Here is a 23,670-nt window from a genome sequence, read left to right on the forward strand (position 1 = left end):
CTGTTGTCATTCTCCTGCAATGAGAGTTTCTACCTTTCATAGTGTACTTGTGCTTTCCACAAGTGCCTGCCCAGTCCCTGGCTGAGAGTGCGCAGTAGCTATATTCCATTAACTTCTAACATCCCAGGCACCTCTCTAGCCCATTGATTTCTATACAGCAGTTATCTGCGCAAAACCCTCCCCCTCCCTCTCAGCTCCTAACAAGCTGCTGTTATAATTCTTACAACATCACCAGCTCTCAGCATCAGCTACTCCAACAGCAGTTCTCCTACTTAGGGCTCTCACTGAGCTGTGTGCTTGTTCAAATGCCCTGTTATCTCTATGTGGAAATATAGTGATAGCAGTGTACACCCCAGGACAAACCACCGATAGTTGAATGTGTTACAGCAGAACTTGTGCTGCGCTTACTTTTTCTACAAATACCTCAGTTCTACTTTCACCTAAGGAGAGGTGTCCACCCTACCAGAAACCAGGGAGTGAAAAAGACTGGAATGCTGTGAGCTGAAAGAGACAACATGAGAATAGCCCTTTATTTTTTTTTCCTACTTTACTTTATTTAATGATACATCAACATCATTCACATGTCATTTTTTACAGAGAAAAAAGAACACAAAGATGTCAAAAAAACTGGAAGACCTCAAAATGAAGGTGGGAATATTCTATGTCCTCTTTTTTATTTTTATTTAACACTTCTGGCTCACCTATTCATTTAAAGGGAACCTGTCAGCTAATATATGCTACCCAATCCATGAGCAACATGTATCAGGTACTCAGCCATGTATGTTTGACTCTGAAATGCTGCAGTATTTCAGAGAAAAACATTTTAAATGCCGCCGGGGACCAAGACTGGATTGTAGACTACTTGGACAGGCAGTCCCCTGTGGCTTCTCCGCTCCCACTGATCTAGAGTGAGAGGTCTCTGCCTACGTGTGCGTATAGGCAGAGACCTTTCAGTCACTGGCAGTGGGTGGGGAGAAGTCACAGGGCACCGCCTTTTCAACTAGTCTACAGCTCTTAGGCCGGTTTCACATTTGCGTTTAGGGCCGCAGCGTCGGCCTGCGCACGGCCGCTGCTAAGCCCTGCCCCCTGCCGCACCTCCGCCGGTAGCTCTGCCTCCAGGCGCATGACGCTGCATGCATCATGCGTCCCCTATCTTTATCACTGAGGATGCAGGCCGTGCGCAGTATGCGTTTTGGCGGCGCCATCGTCCTTTTGACGGTGCGCCGACCAGCGCCAAACGCAACCTGTTGCAATTTGGTTGCGCTCGGCGCACCGTCAAAAGGACGCAGGCGCCGCCAAACTCATACTGCGCACGGCCTGCATCCTCAGTGATAAAGATAGGGGACGCATGACGCATGCAGCGTCATGCGCCCGGAGGCGGAGCTACCGATGGAGGCTCGACAGGGGGCGGGGCTTAGCGGCGGCCGTGCGCAGGCCGACGCTGCTGCGGCCCTAAACACAAATGTGAAACCGGCCTTAAAGGCTAAATTAAAGCTATTAAAGGGAAACTATCAGCAGGATTTTGCTATGTAATCAGAGGAAAGCATGAGTTAGTGGTTAAAACACAGATTTCAACGATGTGTCGCTTGTGAGGTTGTGTGCTGTTGTTTACTTATAATGAAAATTTTATCATCTGATGATAATCATTGTCTGCACTACAGCAGCTACAGCAGCACATGCATACTTGTCTGTCTCTCTGTGCTCTCTTGTGATAAGCAGCTTATTGTCAATAGACTATGTTCTAAGAGAGCCTGGTGTGGGCGGTGTTATCTTTCTCATTGCTAAATCTAAAAACTCTGTTTCAAAACCTCTAAAAACTCTGATTGTGTCAGAACCACTGGACCTAGTAAACTAAATGGCACATGGTTGGATTCAGGGTCACTTTGCCTACATCATGCTGCTCTCAGATAAGGTACCAAAACCTGCTGATGGATTCACTTTAACCACTTCACAACATGCAAACCACAGTATATACACTGCGTGACGATCGCGCGGTCTGATGTTGAGCGCCGCCATGATCAAATGTGGGTTTCAGATCTATATGAAAGCTGACACCCTGCAGCAATGCCCATGATCTGTGGTAGCACCAATCATAGGCGTTTAACCCCTCTGATGCCGCTGTCAGTAGCAACAGCGACATCAATGCGCTTCGCAGAGGGAGTGAGCTACCTCTCTGCTACCATAGGCACAACGCGATTGTGTTGTGCCGATGGTCTCCATGGTGACCCTGGGCTGAAAGATGGCCATGGGGTCACCCAGGGATAGTGGCCTGTAAGCTCCTGTTTAGAGCAAGAGCTGACATGCCTCCTCCCTGCCTGTGAAACGCTGAGCTAATGCCCTGCAATGCAAAAGCATTGCAGAGTGTTACATCAGCGATCAGAGCAGGGAAAGTTGATGTCCTATTCTGGACAAGTTAAAAAAGTTACTAAAATTAAAAAATGTAATACTATCACTAAATAAAGAACAAAAAAAGAAAAAATATTAATCCAGTAAATAAATAAATAAATACAATTATGTAAAAACAAAAATAAACAACAAAAAACTATACATATTTGGTATCCCTGTGTTCGGCACGCCTGACCTATAAAACTGCTCCACTAGTTAACCCCTTCAGGAAACACCATTAAAAAAGGCAAAAAAAACTATGCTTTCTCATCATACAGCCGAACAAAAAGTAGAACAAAACGCGATCAAAAACACAAATGTAAATAAAAATGGTATCTCTGAAAACATCATCTTGTCCTTCAAAAGACAAATCACCATACAGCTCAGTCGGCAGAAAAATAAGAACGTTATAGCCCTCAGAATAAAGCGATGCAACAATAATTAGTTTGTCTATAAAACTTTTTTTATTGTGTAAAAGCGCCAAAGCATAAAAAAATATAGATGTGATATTGCTGTAGTCGTACTGACCCGAAGAATAAAGCTGTCTTATCAAATTTACCACACATACAACGGCATAAAAAATCTCTCAAAAAACAATTCCTGAATTGCTGGTTTTTGATCATTCAAAAAATGTCATGTGCCCGAAAATGGTACTAATGAAAATATCAACTTTTCCCACAAAAACAAGCCCGCACATGACTCTGTTAGCAGAATTATGGAAAAATTATAGCTATCTAAATATAAAGTTGCAAGAACATGTTTTGCAATAACAAGCATCTTTTAATGTGTGACAACTGCCACACATAAAAAAAAATCTAAATCTGGTATCACTGTAATCGCACCAACCCGAAGAATAAAGTCACCTAATCACTTACAACGCATGAGGAACTGCGTAAAAAATAAATAAAACCAATTTTTTTTGCCTGCTGTTGATTTGGTCATTCTGCCTCCCAAAGTTTCTGTGTAAATCTCTGAAACAGGTGATTCAGACAAAACCCCAGAGGAATATTCCCTATAATGAAGCGGATGGAGGCACTGTGGACGCTGTCTGGCCTGTGATCTGGCAGTGTTCCTCTTTTTAGGCTTGCATAAAAGCGCAGTCCGCCAAAGTTTTGTGCACTTCTGATCAGAAGGACAATGTTGAACAGAGGCCAGAGTTCAGAGTAATTCTGCTGCCACGTTATAGTGAGTGGCTCCCTCGGGGGTTTCATCTGAATCATGTCACTTGTAAAGGCCACGTCACACATAGCGATCTCGCTAGCGAGATCGCTGCTGAGTCACAAGTTTTGTGACACAATAGCGATCTCACCAGCGAGATCGCTGTGTGTGACAGCGATCAGCGACCGGCCCCCCTGCCGGTATCGCTGATCGCTCTTGGAAACCTCTGGACGTTTCTTCCATCGCTGGTCTCCCGCTGGCCAGCACGCATCGCTGCGTGTGACAGGCGGGAGACCAGCAATCAGCTGATAACTAACGAACACATCGGGTATCCAAGGGACGCGCGTCCTTTAGAAACCCGATGTGTACGTTAGTTACCAGCGCGCTGCTGCAGGGAGCTGGTAACTAACGCACACATCAGGTATCTAAGGGATATCCGATGTGTACGTTAGTTACCAGCTCCATGTCTCAATTCAGCAAATTCTGTGCTCCTAAATCCAAATTTTGAGCCCCACAATATGCCTAAACCACATTTGGCGTCCACGTTTGGCATTTCTATAGTGATGATAGCCTGATTAATTTACATGTGTTTGTCTCCAGAAGCATGAGTGACAACAACTTACTGGGCACTACAACGCACTGGTCACTACAGTGGCAGTGTGCAATTTTCACTCAGCAACATCCACTACGGCTTGTTTCTGAAAAACACCCATAGAGTGAAAATCGTCACTACATCTGTAGACAAATTTCCAAAGGAGTATAATTTCCAAAATTGGGTCACATGAGGGGGGATTCTACTCTTCTAGCATTTAGGGGCTCTGTATATGGAGTCCACAAACTATTTTTGGAAAACCTGTGCTCCAGGAGGCAAATAGCGCTCTGCTCCTCCGGAGTCTGGCATGTGGGCTCAAGGTGATTACCGCACAACTAGATACAACTTGAGGGGTCTGATTTCCAAAATAGTTTCCAGAGTTTGGCTTGTGGGCTCAAGGTGATTACCGCACAACTATATACAACTTGAGTGTTCTAGTTTCCAAAATAGGGCCAAATGTTTAGGCACATCAGGGGCTCTCCAAATGCAACTTGACACATGCAGAACATTCCATCAAAATCTGCGTTGCAAAACATCACTCCATCCTTTCTGAGCCCTGTTTTGCTCCCAAACAGTCGTTTTCTTCCACCTTTTGAGTATTGACGTGCTCAAGAGCAATTGCACAGCAAACTTTATGATGCATTTTCTCCTGGTAGCCTTGTGAAAATGAAAAAAATTGAGGTTAAAAGAAAATTTTTGTGGTCAAAATGTGATTTTTTTTATTTTCATGGCTCAACGTTAAACTTCTGTGAACCACTTGGGGGTTCAAGGTGCTCACCACAACTCTAGATAAATTCCCTGAGGGGCCTGGTTTCCAAAGTGGGGTCAATTGTGGGGGTTTAGGTATATCAGGGGCTCTCCAAACACGACATGGCGGCCTCTAATTATTCCAGTAAATTTTGCTTTCAAAAAGTCAAATGACGCTCCTTCCCTTCCGAGCCCTGCTATGCGCTCAAACAGTAGATTTTGTCCACATATTTGGTATTGGCATACTCAGGAGAAACAGCACTACAAATTGTATGGTGCATTTTCTCCTGATACCTTTGTGAAAATAAAAAAATTGGGGTTAAAAGAACATTTTACAATGCCACTGTCACGGTCACGTGTGTGTCTGGATCAGGGCCGGACTGGGACTAAAATTCAGCCCTGGCATTTGAAGTTACACAGGCCCACTAGTCACATGGTGACTATATAATATCTTTGTACACTTGTAGTTTACAAGAAGTGAGAGGAGATTAACACAACTATATAACATGTAGTCACAGCTGTGCCCAGTATTTCAGCTCAGTCCTATTTATTGCTTTTAGGTACAGTACTCCTCCCAAATCTCTGTCCCCTTTTGTATGCATGATTACAGAATTCCTGGCAGAACTGCTCTCTATTGGGCAACCAAACCCCCTGGTCATAGCCGCCCCTATCATACCTCCCAACTTTTGAAGAAGGGAAAGATGGACAAAGACTGCAAATTTTGGCCGCGCCCAGCCACACCCATTTCACAACTAGTCACACCCATGTCCACACCTAATCGCACCCATTTAGCACTGCTGATCACACTGACTGGTACTGAGGGCACAGTGGCTGGCATTATGAGCACACTGACTGGCACTAAGGAAGAGAGAAAACAGAGAGAGAGAGAAAAAAGAAAACAGAGAGCGAGAAAGAAAGGGGAAAGAAAGAACAGTGAGAGACAAAGAAAGAACAGTGAGAGACAGAGAAAGAACAGAGAGAGAAAGAAAGAGGGGAAAGAAAGAAAGAAAGAACAGAGAGAGACAGAGAAAGAACAGAGAGAGAAAGAAAGAAGTAAAGAAAAGAAAGAACAGAGAGAAAGAGAGGAAAGAAAAAGAAAGAAAGAGGGGAAGAACAGAGAGAGAAAAAAGAAAGAACAGAGAGAGAAAGAAAGAACAGAGAGAGAAAGAAAGAACAGAGAGAGAAAGAAAGAACAGAGAGAGAAAGAAAGAACAGAGAGAGAAAGAAAATGAGGGAAAGACAGAACAGAGAATGAAAGAACAGAGAAAGAAAGAAAAAGAGAAAAAGAAATAAAGAAAGATTCTACAAAGATACTATAGCAGCCCGGCTCCCATTGTAGTGCCCACCTGAGCCTCCCGGTGCAGGACCTATCATGATCCGCTCACATGGCCGGCATCCCCGATTCCAAGGCGATCCTGCTGTCTGCGCTGTCGGAGGAGGACACGGTGATGGATCTGAAGCATTCCTGGTTGCGTCACAATCTCCTCAAGAAATTATCTCATTTCCGGTCAGCTTCCAGCACATCACTTCAGGTGGAACGTCATGTGTGTGTTTTAAAATGCTCCTCGGGGCTCCGCCGTGTACTCCTGTGTCCATGGGAAAAGCCCGCTTTGTATACACTTGGCTCCGCTCCGTACATCCCGTACACATATGGCTCCACTCCATACACACGGCTCCACTCCGTCTACCTCGTAAACGCGTGGCTCCTCTCCGTACACCTCGTACACGCGTGGCTCCGCTCCGTACACCTCGTACACACGGCTCCTCTCCGTACACCTCGTACACACGGCTCCTCTCCGTACACCTCGTACACACGGCTCCTCTCCGTACACCTCGTACACACACACGGCTCCGCTCCGTACATCTCGTACACACGGCTCCTCTCCGTACACCTCGTACACACGGCTCCTCTCCGTACACCTCGTACACACGGCTCCTCTCTGTACACCTCGTACACGCGCGGCTCCTCTCCGTACACCTCGTACACGCGTGGCTCCGCTCCGTACACCTCGTACACACGGCTCCTCTCCGTACACCTCGTACACACGGCTCCTCTCCGTACACCTCGTACACACGGCTCCTCTCCGTACACCTCGTACACACGGCTCCTCTCCGTACACCTCGTACACACACACGGCTCCGCTCCGTACATCTCGTACACACGGCTCCTCTCCGTACACCTCGTACACACGGCTCCTCTCCGTACACCTTGTACACACGGCTCCTCTCTGTACACCTCGTACACGCGCGGCTCCTCTCCGTACACCTCGTACACATGGCTCCGCTCCGTACACACGGCTCCGCTCCGTACACACGGCTCCGCTCCGTACACACACACGGCTCCGCTCCGTACACCTCATACACACGGCTCCTCTCCGTACACCTCGTACACACACACGGCTCCGCTCCGTACATCTCGTACACACGGCTCCTCTCCGTACACCTCGTACACACGGCTCCGCTCCGTACACACGGCTCCGCTCCGTACACACGGCTCCGCTCCGTACACCTCGTACACGCGCGGCTCCTCTCTGTACACCTCGTACACGCGCGGCTCCTCTCCGTACACCTCGTACACACGGCTCCTCTCTGTACACACGGCTCCGCTCCGTACACCTCGTACACACGGCTCCTCTCCGTACACCTCGTACACACGCGGCTCCTCTCTGTACACCTCGTACACGCGCGGCTCCTCTCCGTACACCTCGTACACACGGCTCCTCTCTGTACACACGGCTCCGCTCCGTACACCTCGTACACACGGCTCCTCTCCGTACTCCTCGTACACACGGCTCCGCTCCGTACACACGGCTCCGCTCCGTACACACACACGGCTCCGCTCCGTACACCTCATACACACGGCTCCTCTCCGTACACCTCGTACACACACACGGCTCCGCTCCGTACATCTCGTACACACGGCTCCTCTCCGTACACCTCGTACACACACACGGCTCCGCTCCGTACATCTCGTACACACGGCTCCTCTCCGTACACCTCGTACACACGGCTCCTCTCTTTACACCTCGTACACGCGCGGCTCCTCTCTGTACACCTCGTACACGCGCGGCTCCTCTCCGTACACCTCGTACACACGGCTCTGCTCCGTACACCTCGTACACACGGCTCCTCTCCGTACACCTCGTACACACGCGGCTCCTCTCTGTACACCTCGTACACGCGCGGCTCCTCTCCGTACACCTCGTACACACGGCTCCTCTCTGTACACACGGCTCCGCTCCGTACACCTCGTACACACGGCTCCTCTCCGTACACCTCGTACACACGCGGCTCCTCTCCGTACACCTCGTACACACGGCTCCTCTCCGTACACCTCGTACACACGCGGCTCCTCTCCGTACACCTCGTACACACGGCTCCTCTCTGTACACCTCGTACACGCGCGGCTCCTCTCCGTACACCTCGTACACACGGCTCCTCTCTGTACACCTCGTACACGCGCGGCTCCTCTCCGTACACCTCGTACACACGGCTCCTCTCTGTACACACGGCTCCGCTCCGTACACCTCGTACACACGGCTCCTCTCCGTACACCTCGTACACACGCGGCTCCTCTCCGTACACCTCATACACACGGCTCCTCTCCGTACACCTCGTACACACGGCTCCGCTCCGTACACCTCGTACACACGGCTCCGCTCCGTACACCTCGTACACTCACGGCTCCTCTCCGTGCACCTCGTACACACACACGGCTCCGCTCCGTACACCTCGTACACACGGCTCCGCTCCGTACACCTCGTACACACGCGGCTCCTCTCCGTACACCTCGTACACGCGCGGCTCCTCTCTGTACACACGGCTCCGCTCCGTACACTCACGGCTCCGCTCCGTACACCTCGTACACACACAGCTCTGCTACATCCACACTGTAAATCCTGACCCCACACATACATACCTCAACCAGCACCATGACAACAGCAAAGCAGAGTCTTGCAGACGGTAGAGGCAAGGCTGAGCGCACAGGACCTGTGATGAGGTCACAGGAGGGGTGGAGTCAGGGGTGACATGATCGGGGGTCTGGACAAAGGCTCCTGCTGATCATGTGACCCCCTGACTCCTCCCCTCCTGTGACCTCATCACAGGTCCTGCGAACAGAGCGAGCAGGCAAGCGAGTGCGACGCTGTGAGTGGCTGGGGGGGGTCTCATGCTAAGGCGAGGATGGGGTGCGGGGGGGGCGTGGCGGCTTATCTCCCTGCAGTGCGGGAGGAACTTGAAACTATCACCGCCATGCCCGCAGAGGGCCGGCGGCAGGAGCAACAGTGGCCGCAGCAGCTGGCAAGCGGCCAGATGCCCGCGGCCCACGTGACAGCGGCCCAGCGGGAAAATGTTATATTGCCAATCCAGGCCTGGTCTGGATGCAGCGAGTACCGCAAGGCGAACCCATGTGACGCACATGACCCTGGATACACCGCCTCCAGTGGGGCAAATTTAACTAATAAACACGTGCAGCTGGATACACCGCCTCCAACTGGCGAATTTAGACATTACACGTATATACAAGTCTGGAAACCCCGCCTCAAGTAAGGCGAATTTAAACAATAAGGGAAACCTGGGAAACATTAACAATGGTGGGCCCTGCGATAGGGAATAGGGAAGTGGAGACCTCCTGAGCTCCCCTGAGCCAGTGTCCTTGCACTCCTAACGTTCCCTATGCCGGTTCCCCACCGGGCGCGCAACAGGAACCTAAAAACCCTAGCTCGTCCTGACCTAAACCCTCACTAGGGAATTGGTCGGTGCGGAAACTAATCCCACCACTGCACTAAAACACACATGAGGAAAGATGACAAAACGGGAAACACCACTTAGCTTTGCTCTGTTGCGTACGCTCCTAGCAACAGAGCCCACCACCTGTGTGCATCTTCTCCTCCACCCGGATCCATCACCATAACTGGATCCTTCAGCATAGTGCAGCCTTGGAGCAGAGTCCACCACCAATTGCAGAAGTCCAGTAACAGAGTCCCAAAGATGAGTTCAGCTCCTGCCCAAAAAGTCAAGCATGCTTGAGTCCAGCTCTCAGCAACCAAGTCCCGCATGCTGAGTGCAACTCTCTCCATAGTCGTCACTCCACCAAGCCATGCAAGCACTTCCTGCAAACACCATAAACTGAGACTCCACCACGCCATGCCAGCCCTTCTTGCAGACCACCTAGCTGCCACTCGTCCCCTCTGGCTGGGCTGCGCAGGACTCATGTTCAGCTCCTTCTTTCACCCAGGCTTCCTTGTGAATGACTAACACAATATCACCAACAGTGATTGAACACCCCTGGCTCCCTTTTCTAGAGCCTAACACCTGATTTGTAATTAAGTGCACATTAAACCAAAGAAACTACAGTGCACTACCGCTCACCACCACCGGGGCAACTTAGAATGAACGACACCACGTGTAATAATTCTAATGGCCACCGGGGGCAATCAACCCACTTTGGCACCAAGCCAATGGAAAAAAAAGTTCACTTTGTCCATTTAACTTGTCAGATCCAGCCTGCATCATGACAGCCACATCATTTAAGTGTCAAACATAACTGGCTGAGACAGTACAGGAAGAGCCTGCTACATGATGCCTATGCATTGGGCAGCATCTATTAGCTAACATGTTCCCTTTAATAACTCATGTGTTCCCTTTTAGGTTGTTATTTTAATGGCTTATGGAGGCCAGCTGGCACACGTTGGCATCCTGTCGTTGAACCTTTTGGCCTAGTATTATGTGCAACTTGTTCATGCAAAGTAAGATTCATACAATGTTCTCTCTTTTTCCAACCAATCTCTGCTATATCTTCACTGACTACTTTGCTACTTTGTTATAGAGTTCCTCACAAGACTTGCACTGTGTAAGAGAAACTTGTCCACGTCTGACTTGTGCCAACCCTATACGTGCCAACCCAATGGACTGCTGCAAAAAATGCCCAGGTAAGAATAAAATAAGAATAGATGTTTTATGTAACCACGTCCCTTGGAAATAGCAGTGCCAAGTAAAAAAAATTACAGCACCAGTACCAGAAATAGAGAAAGAAGTGTATATTAATTTTCTAATATTTCAGCATTTTCACATAAGCCATTATTCTCAGAGATGTATTTCTGTGATATGTGGAGATCACCAATGCATACATAATATAAAAATCGGAATACTATACTGTTCTCTCACATAGATGAAGAGAAAAATCCCATGGAATTGGCAGACAGAATGCAATCTGATGAACCTCGACAGTGCATAGTAAGGGGTCAACGCTATCCGAACAATAAGGAGTGGAATCCTGTACTGGCAACCCATGGTGTGGTGAAATGTGTCACCTGTGTTTGTATGGTAAGTGGGCATCAGGTGGTTAGAACATTGGTGAGAAAAGATTGAAATTTAAAAAAGCATCTAAAAGAAGAGAAATAAAACTTATGATAAGAAATATCATACAGAGTGCATAAAATCTAAACTTCTATTTATCTTTGTAGAATGGGACTCCTAAATGTGCAAAACAGAAATGGAAATGCACTGATCCTGAATGTATCGGAAAGCCAGACAACATTTGCTGCAGTGACTGCCAGAGTAAGTCTTTCTACCACTGCAATTGCCAGTACTGTAACTTACATTTACTGTATTTTTCGGACTATAAGACGCATTGGACCATAAGACGCACCCCAAATTTTCCGAAAGAAAATGAGGAAAAAAAATTAATGCGTCAAATGGGGGGTCTGTCTTACAATCCTGAATTCATCTTACCCGGTAGTGCTGGTGGCAGCAGGAGTCAGGCGATTCTTCCAGTGGTCCAACGCTGCAGGGCAATGATCGCGCTCCCATCCCAGCCTGGTGCGGCAGTTTCAGCGGTGCTCAGTGCTGGGGGGGGCTCCGACGAGATGGTGGTGTAATTTCTGTGATGCTCGGTGCTTCTGGGGGCTCTGGCAACATGGTTCGGCAGTGCACAGTGCTGCGGGGGGGCTCCGAAGACGTGGTGCGGCAGTTTTGGGGGTGCACGGTGCTGCGGGGAACTCGGGCGACATTATGTGAAAGCCCGAAGCCCCCGCAGTTCTGTTGCCTTGCCTTGATGCTGTGGCCTCTGGGAAAATGGCCGCCGCATGTGCCGCCTGCGGCGGCCATTTTCCTGTAGGCCAGATTGATTTCACAAGCACAGATTGAGATCTCGGGAGACGAGATCTCAATTTGCGCATGCGCCGCCTCTAATGGCCATTTTACCCGAGGCCACAGCATCGAGGCAATAGTCATTCGGGGGGGCTTCGGGCTTTCACATAATGTCACCGGAGCCCCTCCCTCAGCACTGAGCACCACTGAAACTGCAGCACCATGTCTACGGAGCCCCCCCTCGCAGCACCGAGCACCACTGAAACTGTTGCACCAGGCTGGAATGGAAGCGAGATCATCACCCTGCAGCGTCGGACCACTGAAAGAATCGCCCGACTCCTGCTGCCACCACGCTAACTGTAAGTACATTCCGACTATAAGATTCATCCCCATTTTCCTCCAAAATTTTGAGGGGAAAAAGTGCATCTTATAGTCTGAAAAATACGCTATTTCACCAGTATAAACAATGAGGGAGATTTCCTAAAATTAGTGAAAGGAAAAATGTTGATTTTATCTATCTGAAATAGACCGTCCATTATATATTGCAACTCTTCAAACAAACTGCCTTGATCTGAAGAGATAAAATAAATAAATCACTATGTTTCTTGTACAGGTGATAATGTTTATCAAGAAAAGAAATTAAAATCTGAAGAGCCTGTGAGTACGTGGAGCTACTAGAAGTTTCGGATGAGTACTATTGGATGAGAATATTGCTACAACAAGATGTAAATCAACATAATGGCTGGGCTTTGATACTCAACCCTGGCAAAGCGATCTAAAGTAACTGCTGCGATCTGTGATGCCATATCTACTCCACTTTTAAAGAGCTTTGAAATTATAACAAATCCATTCCATGACATATGAAGGACTTAAGTCCCTTTTGCAAGCCTCATACAATTTCCAGACTTTGGCTTCTACATGTCATGTCATCCACATGGAAGATGTGAAATAACTTATTTTGGCTCATTTTGTGACTACTGCATGGCAGATGTAATATCTTCTTGGGGCAATCTTCTTCAAATATACAAAACCCTATGAAAATATGTAGCCATCATCTCAAGAAAACTGCAGCCTTTCTGGGATTCTACAAGACTCTCTGGTTCCAAAAACTTGGTGCCAAAAAAAGACTATTCCATTTTTATACATCTGCAGGACTCTAATGTTATACTAATAACCAAGGCTTCCCATGGTAAGTATGTGTTTTCATAATTGCAAAACTAGAGGACTTTTTTACCCTCAGTACTGGGTTACATTTATTCCTCTGAGGACTACAGAAGGGATAGAATATAACATTTGACATCTCTCGAGCCATCTTTTTACATATCAGCTTTTGTGTTGTATAGAAGCATATCTACGTTCGACCACGTCTACGACCTAGACGTGTCAATTCCAAAAATGAACACTTTTGCTAGATGATCTGAATAGAGACTGCTAATGTGCAATGCATAACAAGCATAGATTCAGAGACATTAACCATTTAGCAGACTTGGATGAGACAGTTGTGTGACAAACAATACAATGGGGATGTGGGATTAACTAACTGTACATATGTACATGCATGTGGGTATATACGGTGAATGGGTGAACATATACACATCAGTTATGTTTTTACCCACAAACGCTTTTAAGGAATGTTTATTATTTATAGTGCCTATGGTGGATGCATCGATTGTGCAATTTAATTATTAATGTTGAATGTATTTATTAAATTTAAATAAACTGCTGAAAATGTTCCAACTACTTACAGGCTTCTTTTTAAGTGTATCGAAACTATGAAAGGATCAGAAAATACTTAGAGAAGTTTTCCAGGATTGCCAACATTTTTATTCTATGTAGGAACATGCAATTTTGTTGGAAATTATAACTGATACACAGTGGTTAAAAAGTGACAGTCGTGTTATTTTATTTTTTCACTTAAATTAATAGTATACGTGACAGTAGAAAACTTTTTAATATATCTTATTGGACAAATCTGCTTTTATATCATTCTGGATTGATCATTCATTCTCAAAATTCTCAATTCACAGTCTGCCATTGAATACACGTTTTAGTGTTACTGAGATAGAAGATGACAGTTGGTGCTCATAAAGTTCTATGGAACTAGCAGTAGAATGTGTATGTCTGCCTCTAGCTCCTCCCTTCTTTGTCCCCCCTCCCCTCTCCGTAGAATTTTAGAAGCACCAACTGTCATCTCCTAAGTAATGTGAAGATCTGTCTTTAATGAATACAGCTTTTACCAATGAATTGACAGTGAATGAGCAGTTCAGGATAAAAAAAAGCAAATTTCTCTTATAAAATATATTACAAAGTTGCTTTTCATGTGATTTATGAAATAAAAAACAATGGTTAAACATAGCAGGATGCAAACATGGATACTGGAGGTAATGTGTCATCTAGAGATAAGCAGATCGCTTTGCACAACCCCGGTTCACAATCCAGGTCACTGAACTCTTGCCATGGACAAGAGCTGTGCAAATTTTCTGACCTTCCAGGTTCCTTGGGGCTGTGTTTAATTTGATGCCCTTGTGTGACATCATTTGAGCGCCAGGTGGTTACATGATATACAGTAACAATGTTGCATCACTGCCGGGAGAGATAGAGCCGTGATTGGAAGAATGACATTGGTCCAAAAACTGAGTATGGTTTTTTATTTATTATTTGGGGCAATAGTGAACAACACCTATTACTGAATGAGGATCATCCAACATCTTTAGATATGGCGCCAATCCACATATAACTCTGCAGATATGTTTCTGAACCTCTGTCAATTAACAGCTGCTTGAAAATAGTGAAGCTGCAGAAGAGGATAGCTGTCAGAAACAGACACATTTTCCATGAAGGAGGTTGGTGGCACTAGAGTTCAAGTCATCTTATATGAAAAGGGTATTGGCCCATGTAGAAAGTAGGTTTGGTTTATTATAACCTTTGCATTTCCGATCATTTCATGCGCAAGACCAACTGAGCCTAGGGACAAAGTAATATGTTACTATTTGTTCTAATTGCCTGATGTTAATTTATCTTATGCCTGTAAATTGTGAGAAAGTAACCTCTAATTATAAACTTTCTGAAATTCACATAAGCGACTTGTTGACCTTGCAGCTCTTGCTTCTCGTTCTGCTCTTCTATCCCCAAACTGACTGAGTAGAAAGAGTCATTTCTCTCCGCAAGGAATTCTTCTTGGTGCCATTATTAACAAGGTGTCGTAACAACAATAAAAACAGTGAATTACACTGCAATACTCAGCCAAACAGTAATTCCACTTACTCTTCAGTCCCCGTGTGATCGTCAGCTGAAAGTTAACTGCAGGAGCTGCTAGGTATTTGCAGACCCAAATCAGTTCTGCAGTAATTGTCAGTAGGATATACAGTATGTCCCCTTGTAACTGATGATAATGTATAGTCCAAGTTGCAAGGAATATCTGCAAAAAAACATAATGATCAGGGCTCCCATAGACAATGAATGGAATGATGGTGGGCATGCTGGACCTCTTAATTCACATAGAGTACCATTCTCAGGGATCCCAAGGGTAAGGCCATAGGAAAAAGTAAGCTTTTTTATAGATAGGTATGGCAAAAATGCCAAATACTGCTGTTATATTGCAGCCTAATGTAGGTTAAATGGGGATGTGGTTGTATTGAGAATTAGCCAACCACATTTAAATTCATGTGAAAAAGTAATCAGTACACAGCTCCATCATTTACAGTGATTCTGATTAACCCCATATAAAGTTTAGCTGTTCTAGTAGGATATTCCTGATATATTCTCAGTTGCTTTTTATACCAAACTAGCTGAAGAGCCCAGCGTTGCCCGATCATGGTAACTAACTGTGGTTAGTTATAACAAATTATAATTATTATATTGCACATAAATTGTCATTGTATGTCATCTCCTCCTGTATATAATATATACCTGTATGTCATCTTATCCTGTATATAGTATATACCTATATGTAATCTCCCCTGTATATAGTATATACTTGTATGTCATCTCCCCTGTACATAGTATATGCCTGTGTGTCATCTCATGTATATAGTATATACCTGTGTGTCATCTTCCCCTGTATATAGTATATACCTGTATGTTATCTCTCCTGTATATAGTATATACCTCTTTTTCATTTCCCCTGTATATAGTATATACCTGTATGTCATTTCCCCTGTATATAGTATATACCTGTATGTCATCTCCCCCTGTATATAGCAAAATACCTGTATGTCATCTCTCCTGTATATAGTATATACCTGTATGTTATCTCTCCTGTATATAGTATATACTTGTATGTCATCTCTCCTGTATATAGTGTATACCTGTATGTAATCTCCTCTTGTATATAGTGTATACCTGTGTGTCATCTCCCCTCTATATAGTATATACTTGGGTGTCATTTCCTCCTGTATATAATATATACTTGTACAGTATGTCATCTCATCCTGTATATAGTATATACATGTATGTCATTTCCCTTGTATATAATATATACCTGTATGTTATCTCCCCTGTATATAGTATATAACTGTATATCATCTCCCCCTGTATGTAGTATATACCTGTATGTCATCTCCCCTATATATAGTATATACCTGTATGTCATCTCCTCCTGTATATAGTACTGTATATGCCTGTATGTCATCTCCCCTGAAAATAGTATATACTTGTAAGTCATCTCAACCTGTATATAGTATATACCTGTATGTCATCTCCCCTGAATATAGTATATACAGTGGGGCAAAAAAGTATTTAGTCAGTCAGCAATAGTGCAAGTTCCACCACTTAAAAAGATGAGAGGCGTCTGTAATTTACATCATAGGTAGACCTCAACTTTGGGAGACAAACTGAGAAAAAAAAATCCAGAAAATCACATTGTCTGTTTTTTTTTCCTTTTATTTGCATATTATGGTGGAAAATAAGTATTTGGTCAGAAACAAGCAATCAAGATTTCTGGCTCTCACAGACCTGTAACTTCTTCTTTAAGAGTCTCCTCTTTCCTCCACTCATTACCTGTAGTAATGGCACCTGTTTAAACTTGTTATCAGTATAAAAAGACACCTGTGCACACCCTCAAACAGTCTGACTCCAAACTCCACTATGGTGAAGACCAAAGAGCTGTCAAAGGACACCAGAAACAAAATTGTAGCCCTGCACCAGGCTGGGAAGACTGAATCTGCAATAGCCAACCAGCTTGGAGTGAAGAAATCAACTGTGGGAGCAATAATTAGAAAATGGAAGACATACAAGACCACTGATAATCTCCCTCGATCTGGTGCTCCACGCAAAATCCCACCCCGTGGGGTTAGAATGATCACAAGAACGGTGAGCAAAAATCCCAGAACCACGCGGGGGGACCTAGTGAATGAACTGCAGAGAGCTGGGACCAATGTAACAAGGCCTACCATAAGTAACACACTACGCCACCATGGACTCAGATCCTGCAGTGCCAGACGTGTCCCACTGCTTAAGCCTGTACATGTCCGGGCCCGTCTGAAGTTTGCTAGAGAGCATTTGGATGATCCAGAGGAGTTTTGGGAGAATGTCCTATGGTCTGATGAAACCAAACTGGAACTGTTTGGTAGAAACACAACTTGTCGTGTTTGGAGGAAAAAGAATACTGAGTTGCATCCATCAAACACCATACCTACTGTAAAGCATGGTGGTGGAAACATCATGCTTTGGGGCTGTTTCTCTTCAAAGGGGCCAGGACGACTGATCCGGGTACATGAAAGAATGAATGGGGCCATGTATCATGAGATTTTGAGTGCAAACCTCCTTCCATCAGCAAGGGCATTGAAGATGAAACGTGGCTGGGTCTTTCAACATGACAATGATCCAAAGCACACTGCCAGGGCAACAAAGGAGTGGCTTCGTAAGAAGCATTTCAAGGTCCTGGAGTGGCCTAGCCAGTCTCCAGATCTCAACCCTATAGAAAACCTTTGGAGGGAGTTGAAAGTCCGTGTTGCCAAGCAAAAAGCCAAAAACATCACTGCTGTAGAGGAGATCTGCATGGAGGAATGGGCCAACATACCAACAACCGTGTGTGGCAACCTTGTGAAGACTTACAGAAAACGTTTGACCTCTGTCATTGCCAACAAAGGATATATCACAAAGTATTGAGATGAAATTTTGTTTCTGACCAAATACTTATTTTCCACCATAATATGCAAATAAAATGAAAAAAAAACAGACAATGTTATTTTCTGGATTTTTTTTTCTCAGTTTGTCTCCCATAGTTGAGGTCTACCTATGATGTAAATTACAGACGCCTCTCATCTTTTTAAGTGGTGGAACTTGCACTATTGCTGACTGACTAAATACTTTTTTTCCCCACTGTACCTGTATTTCATCTCAACCTGTATATAGTATATACCTGTATGTCATCTCCCCCTGTATATAGTATATACCTGTATGTCATCTTCCGGCTCTCTCCCGTCTGTACACGGTGGAGGTGCAGTGTCCCCGCAGCACAGAGCATTTTAGTGCGGCGGCTCTGCACCCTGAGTGTAATACCATTTAGTTAGAAATTGTAAAGAAGTACTAATTTAGAATGGCATTAGTTGTAGCTGTATAAATAAGTTTAACCCCTTACTGCCATGTGACGTACTATCCCGTCCATGTGCCCTGGGACTTAACTCCCAGGGACGGGATAGTACGTCACAGCGATCAGCGGCGCCCACGTGGTGAGCGCCGCTGATCGCGGCCGGGTGTCAGCTGATTATCACAGCTGACACCCAGCACAATGTGTCAGGGGCGGTCACGGACCGCCCCCGACACGTTAACCCCTTGCACACTGCGATCAAACACGATCGTGGTGTACTGGGGGTTAAAGGGAAGCATCAACAGGGAGGGGGCTCCCTCCGTGCTTCCCTGAGCCCCCCACAGCAGCGCAATGTGCAGCGCTGCTGCGGGGGTCTCCTTCCCTGCAGGTCCCCGAATCCAAGATGGCAACGAGGACCTTCGGGGGCCTGCAGGGAGCTGGCTTCCTCAGTGCCTGCAAAGCGCAGGCAAGAGGAAGTCTTCTTCAATGCCTGTGACAGATTGCTGATCTGTCACAGTGATCTGTGATGTGACAGATCAGCTATCTGTCACAGGACAGTGATGTCCCCCCTGGGACAACCTAATAAAGTAAAAAAAAAAAAGTGTAAAAATAATTTTTAAAAAATTGCTAAATAAATAAAAAAAAAAATATTCCCTAATAAATTCATTTTTTGGAAATAAAAAAAAAACAATAAAAGTACACATATTTGGAGTCGCCACGTCCATAACGACCCGCCCTATAAAACTGTCCCATTAGTTAACCCCTTTAGCGAACCCCTTAAAAAAAAAAAAAAAAAAACGAAGCAAAAAATAATGTTTTATTGTCATACCGCCGAACAAAAAGTGCAATAACGCGCGATCAAAAAGACGCATATAAATATCCATAGTACCGCTGAAAACGTCATCTTGTCCCGCAAAAAACGAGCCGCCACGCAGCATCATCTGAGAAAAATAAAAAAGTTATAGCTCGCAGAATAAAGCAATGCAAAAATAGTTATTTTTTATATAAAATTGTTTTTATTGCATAAAAGCGCCAAAACGTAAAAAAATGACATAAGCGAGGTATTGCTGTAACCATACTGACCCGAAGAATAAAACCGCTTTATCAATTTTACTGCACGCGGAACGGTGTAAACGCACCCCCCCAAAAGAAATTCATGAAACACTGGTTTTTGTTCATTCTGCGTCCCAAATATTGGAATAAAAAGCGATCAAAAAATGTCACGTGCCCGAACATGATACCAATAAAAGCGTCAACTTGTCCTGCAAAAAATAAGACCTTACATGACTCAGTGGGTCAAAATATGGAAAAATTATAGCTCTCAATATGTGGTGATGCAAAAACTATTTTTACAATAAAAAGCGTCTTTTAGCGTGTGACAGCTGCCAAATATAAAAACCACCATAAATAGTAAATCAAAACCCCAGTTATCACCCCCTTAGTTAGGGAAAAATAATAAAATTAAAAAAAGTATTTATTTCCATTTTCCCATTAGGGTTAGGGCTAGGGTTAGGGCTAGGGCTAGGGTTAGGGCTAGGGTTAGGGCTAGGGGTGTGTTGGGGATAGGGTTGGAGTTAGAATTGGGGGGTTTCCACTGTTTGGGCACATCAGGGGGTCTCCAAACGCGACATGGTGCAACCATTGATTCCAGCCAATTTTGCATTCAAAAAGTCAAACGGTGATCCCTCCCTTCCAAGCCCCGACATGTGCCCAAACAGTGGCTCTCCAAACGCAACATGGCGTCTGATCTCAATTCCAGCCAATTCTGCGTTGAATAAGTCAAATGGTGCTCCTTCCCTTCCAAGCTCTGCCATGCTCCCAAGCAGTGTTTTACCCCCACATATGGGGTATCAGCCTACTCAGGACAAATTGCAAAACAACTTTTAGGGTCCTATTTCTCCTGTTGCCCTTAGGAAAATAAAAAATTGGGGGCAAAAATATCATTTTTGTGGAAAAAAAAATGATTTTTGTTATTTTCACGCCTGGGCGTTATAAACTTCTGTGAAGCACTTGGGGGTTCAAAGTGCTCACCACACATCTATATAAGTTCCGTGGGGGGTCTAGTTTCCAAAATGGGGTCACTTGTGGGGAGTTTCAATAGTTTAGGCACATCAGAGGCTCTCCAAACGCACATGACACCCGCAGACCATTCCATCAAAGTCTGCATTCCAAAACATCACTACTTCCCTTCCGAGCCCCGACGTGTGCCCATACAGTAGTTTTCTCCCACATATGAGGTATCAGCATACTCAGGACAAATTGGACAACAACTTTAGGGATCCAATTTCTCCTGGTACCCTTGGGAAAATAAAAAAATTGGGGACTAAATGATCATGTTTGTGGAAAACTACGATTTTTTTATTTTCAGGCCCGGGCATTATAAACTTGTGTGAAGCCCTTGGGGGTTCAAAGTGCTCACCACACATCTAGATAAGTTCCTTAGGGGGTCTAGTTTCCAAAATGGTGTCATTTGTGGGGGGTTTCCACTGTTTTGGTACATCAGGGGCTCTCCAAAGGCAACATGACACCCGCAGACCATTCCATCAAAGTCTGCATTCCAAAACATCACTACTTCCCTTCTGAGCCCCGACGTGTGCCTATACAGTAGTTTTCTTCCACATATGGGGTATCAGTGTACTCAGGACAAATTTGTCAACAACTTTTGGGGTCCATTTTCTCCTGGTACCCTTGGGAAAATAAAAAAATTGGAGACTAAATGATCATGTTTGTGGAAAAAATACGATTTTTTTATTTTCACGCCCGGACATTATAAACTTCTGTGAGAAGATGCTTCATGCAAGACAAAGAGAAGTTCCTGATTCTGGGATCCCCCCTGTAGTCTGCATCAGAGGGTGGTCTGTGTCAGCACGGTAATAAATTGTATTATTTCCAGCTTTACAGAAGGACGATAACACCATAGAAATGATAAGAATAATAAGCCTCAGTTATCACAACTGTTTACGAGGAAAACTGTTGCTCATCGAAACCAATCACAGCTCAGCTTTCATCTTTTAAACAGCTCTGGTGAAATGAAAGATGCTTAGTGATTGGTTGCTATGGGCAACACAGGCAGTGTAACCTGTTGTGGTCAAGAGGATGTGCCTATGAAATATATATATTAGATATTTATTATATATATATAGTAAGGTAGTGCTTGTCATTCAGATAGGAGATACTCGCTAGGCAGCCAAATAACCAGGTCCAGCACGGGTATCTCATATAACTCCAACAGTCCATGCGGTTTATTAAGCCTCATAAACCATGAACAGCAACAGAAAGTTCATATCAGATCAGCATAGCGTCCATGACACAGGCTCTCTAGCCTCACAGTTATCTCACCCCGTGGCCGGGTTACCTCATGGCTGTTTCACCACACTGCAGATGTCCATTCCCTCCCCTGGGAACTCTCAGGCACTTGCGGCCATTAAACACAGAGTCCTCAAGTGCTGTTAGGAAGACAGTGAAAATGAGGATGAATGAACTCATGGAGATCAACATCCAACACTAGGCATTGCTCCTACTGGCCAGATTCCTACTCCACACTGATGAGGGGCAATACCCCGAAACAGCTGTCTGTGGATGGATACCATGTTTTGGCATAGGTGGGTTCCTTCATTGGAGACTGCCCTTCCCGTGGTTGTTCCCTCCTGGAGAAAGACCTGGCTAGTCATTGCTTGCATTGAGAAACATGTGATGGTGTCTCCGCGGCTTGTGTTTTGCTGTTAGGAAGACAGACACATCTCCCTGCACGAGACCTTCCATATGGACCAATTGGGTCCAAGCATTCACCCATGTGACCTACCCTGGCCACCTTATATGGTCTGTAGCCACGCCCATCGGATCACATGGCTATGACCTCATCACAGGTCCTTCAATCATTCACACACATATATGTTACTATGGCATTCTAGATACCCTCCCCTAGGTGGGTTTGTAGCTAGCTGGTTCCACCTATCTCACCAGCTACCTGGAAAGCTCTCCCTGACACAGTGTAACGAAAACTCAGCAGTACCTCTGCTGATCATCACACAAATTCAAGCTTCCATCCCAAGGCCACCTACCTTGGGATACATAACGATCATTCAGCATCCTGCCACTCATCCTTTCTCCTGGCACACCCACACAGCACCCCCTATCGGACACAGTGGTCACTACACCATATACCTCCCCCCTCTGTTCAAACTTGTGGGGTTGAAAACAGAACATTACCCCGGGATCTCAAGACCGGGTACCCATGTCGCCTTGCCCAACAGGTCGAGAGAACCGTCTCCGTCTGGTTTGTCTGTCATATGGCCTCATCTCTAGATTAGGCCTCCCCCGCCCCCAGTGGTCAGAATATCGGCCTTGATCTTTGGCCCTCCAGTCACAGTCTGTCTGCGTCATCAGACACTGTTTAGTCATCACACTCCTCCAGTACGCTCCGTCACCTCTTTTTCTGTCTATGCATCTGGTAACAAATGGCACATCACTACGTCTAAGTTCGCTTTTCAGTGCATTAACCTCATGGTTCATTGCATCTGCTGTTTCTGTAGCATCCTCCAGTTCACGCTGTAATCTACGGTGCAATACATTGGCACATTGAGCCTCCTTCTCCGCTTCTTCCATCTGGTGCTTCAGCTGTTTCAGCCGAACATTATTTTTCTCCGCCTGGCCTTTGTACTGCTCAGAATTACGCCTTTCATCATTCATTTGCATTAGTACCTCCTTCAGTTTTTTCTCTGTACGCCATACTTGTTTGCTTGCAGATTGTCGCTCTTTAGTTTCAACATCAAGCTGTTCCTCCAGTTGTGCAACCTTTGCTTTTAACTCCTTATTCTGGCGATGTAACTGCTGACGGGCATTCGCGTTCTTCTGAACATTACTACGTTCTGCATTCAAATCAGTATTCATCTGGTCAACCTGAAGTGTGGCCTTTCTCAGCCTGTCATTGGCTAATTCAACGTTACCGTGTTCTTCCTCCACTTCTTCCAGCTGAGCAATGCAAGACACGCTTGTCATTCAGGTAGGGGATACTCGCTAGGCAGCCAAATAACCAGGTCCGGCACGGGTTTCTCATATAACTCCAACAGTCCATGCGGTTTATTAAGCATCATAAACCATGAATAGCAACAGAAAGTTCATATCAGAGCAGCATAGCATCCATGACACAGGCTCTCTAGCCTCACAGTTA

The 23,670-nt window shown here is 45.4% G+C and overlaps 1 protein-coding gene across 1 annotated transcript in view; it reads left to right on the plus strand.

Moving 5' to 3' along the window:
- The window catches only part of CHRD (chordin), a 47,191-nt gene extending 33,480 nt beyond the window's left edge, over positions 1-13,711 (plus strand). Inside the window, exons 18-23 of the mRNA XM_073589222.1 lie at positions 598-648; positions 10,532-10,629; positions 10,710-10,812; positions 11,052-11,206; positions 11,347-11,440; positions 12,585-13,711. Of these exons, the coding sequence (XP_073445323.1) occupies positions 598-648; positions 10,532-10,629; positions 10,710-10,812; positions 11,052-11,206; positions 11,347-11,440; positions 12,585-12,649 (566 nt within the window). The 3' untranslated portion in view covers positions 12,650-13,711. The remainder of the gene's footprint in view (positions 1-597; positions 649-10,531; positions 10,630-10,709; positions 10,813-11,051; positions 11,207-11,346; positions 11,441-12,584) is intronic.
- Positions 13,712-23,670: the final 9,959 nt, after the last annotated feature.

The sequence above is a fragment of the Dendrobates tinctorius genome, unplaced genomic scaffold (genome assembly GCF_039654945.1).
Source record: "Dendrobates tinctorius isolate UK_male_01 unplaced genomic scaffold, ASM3965494v1 ptg000107l, whole genome shotgun sequence".
NCBI lineage: Eukaryota > Metazoa > Chordata > Amphibia > Anura > Dendrobatidae > Dendrobates > Dendrobates tinctorius.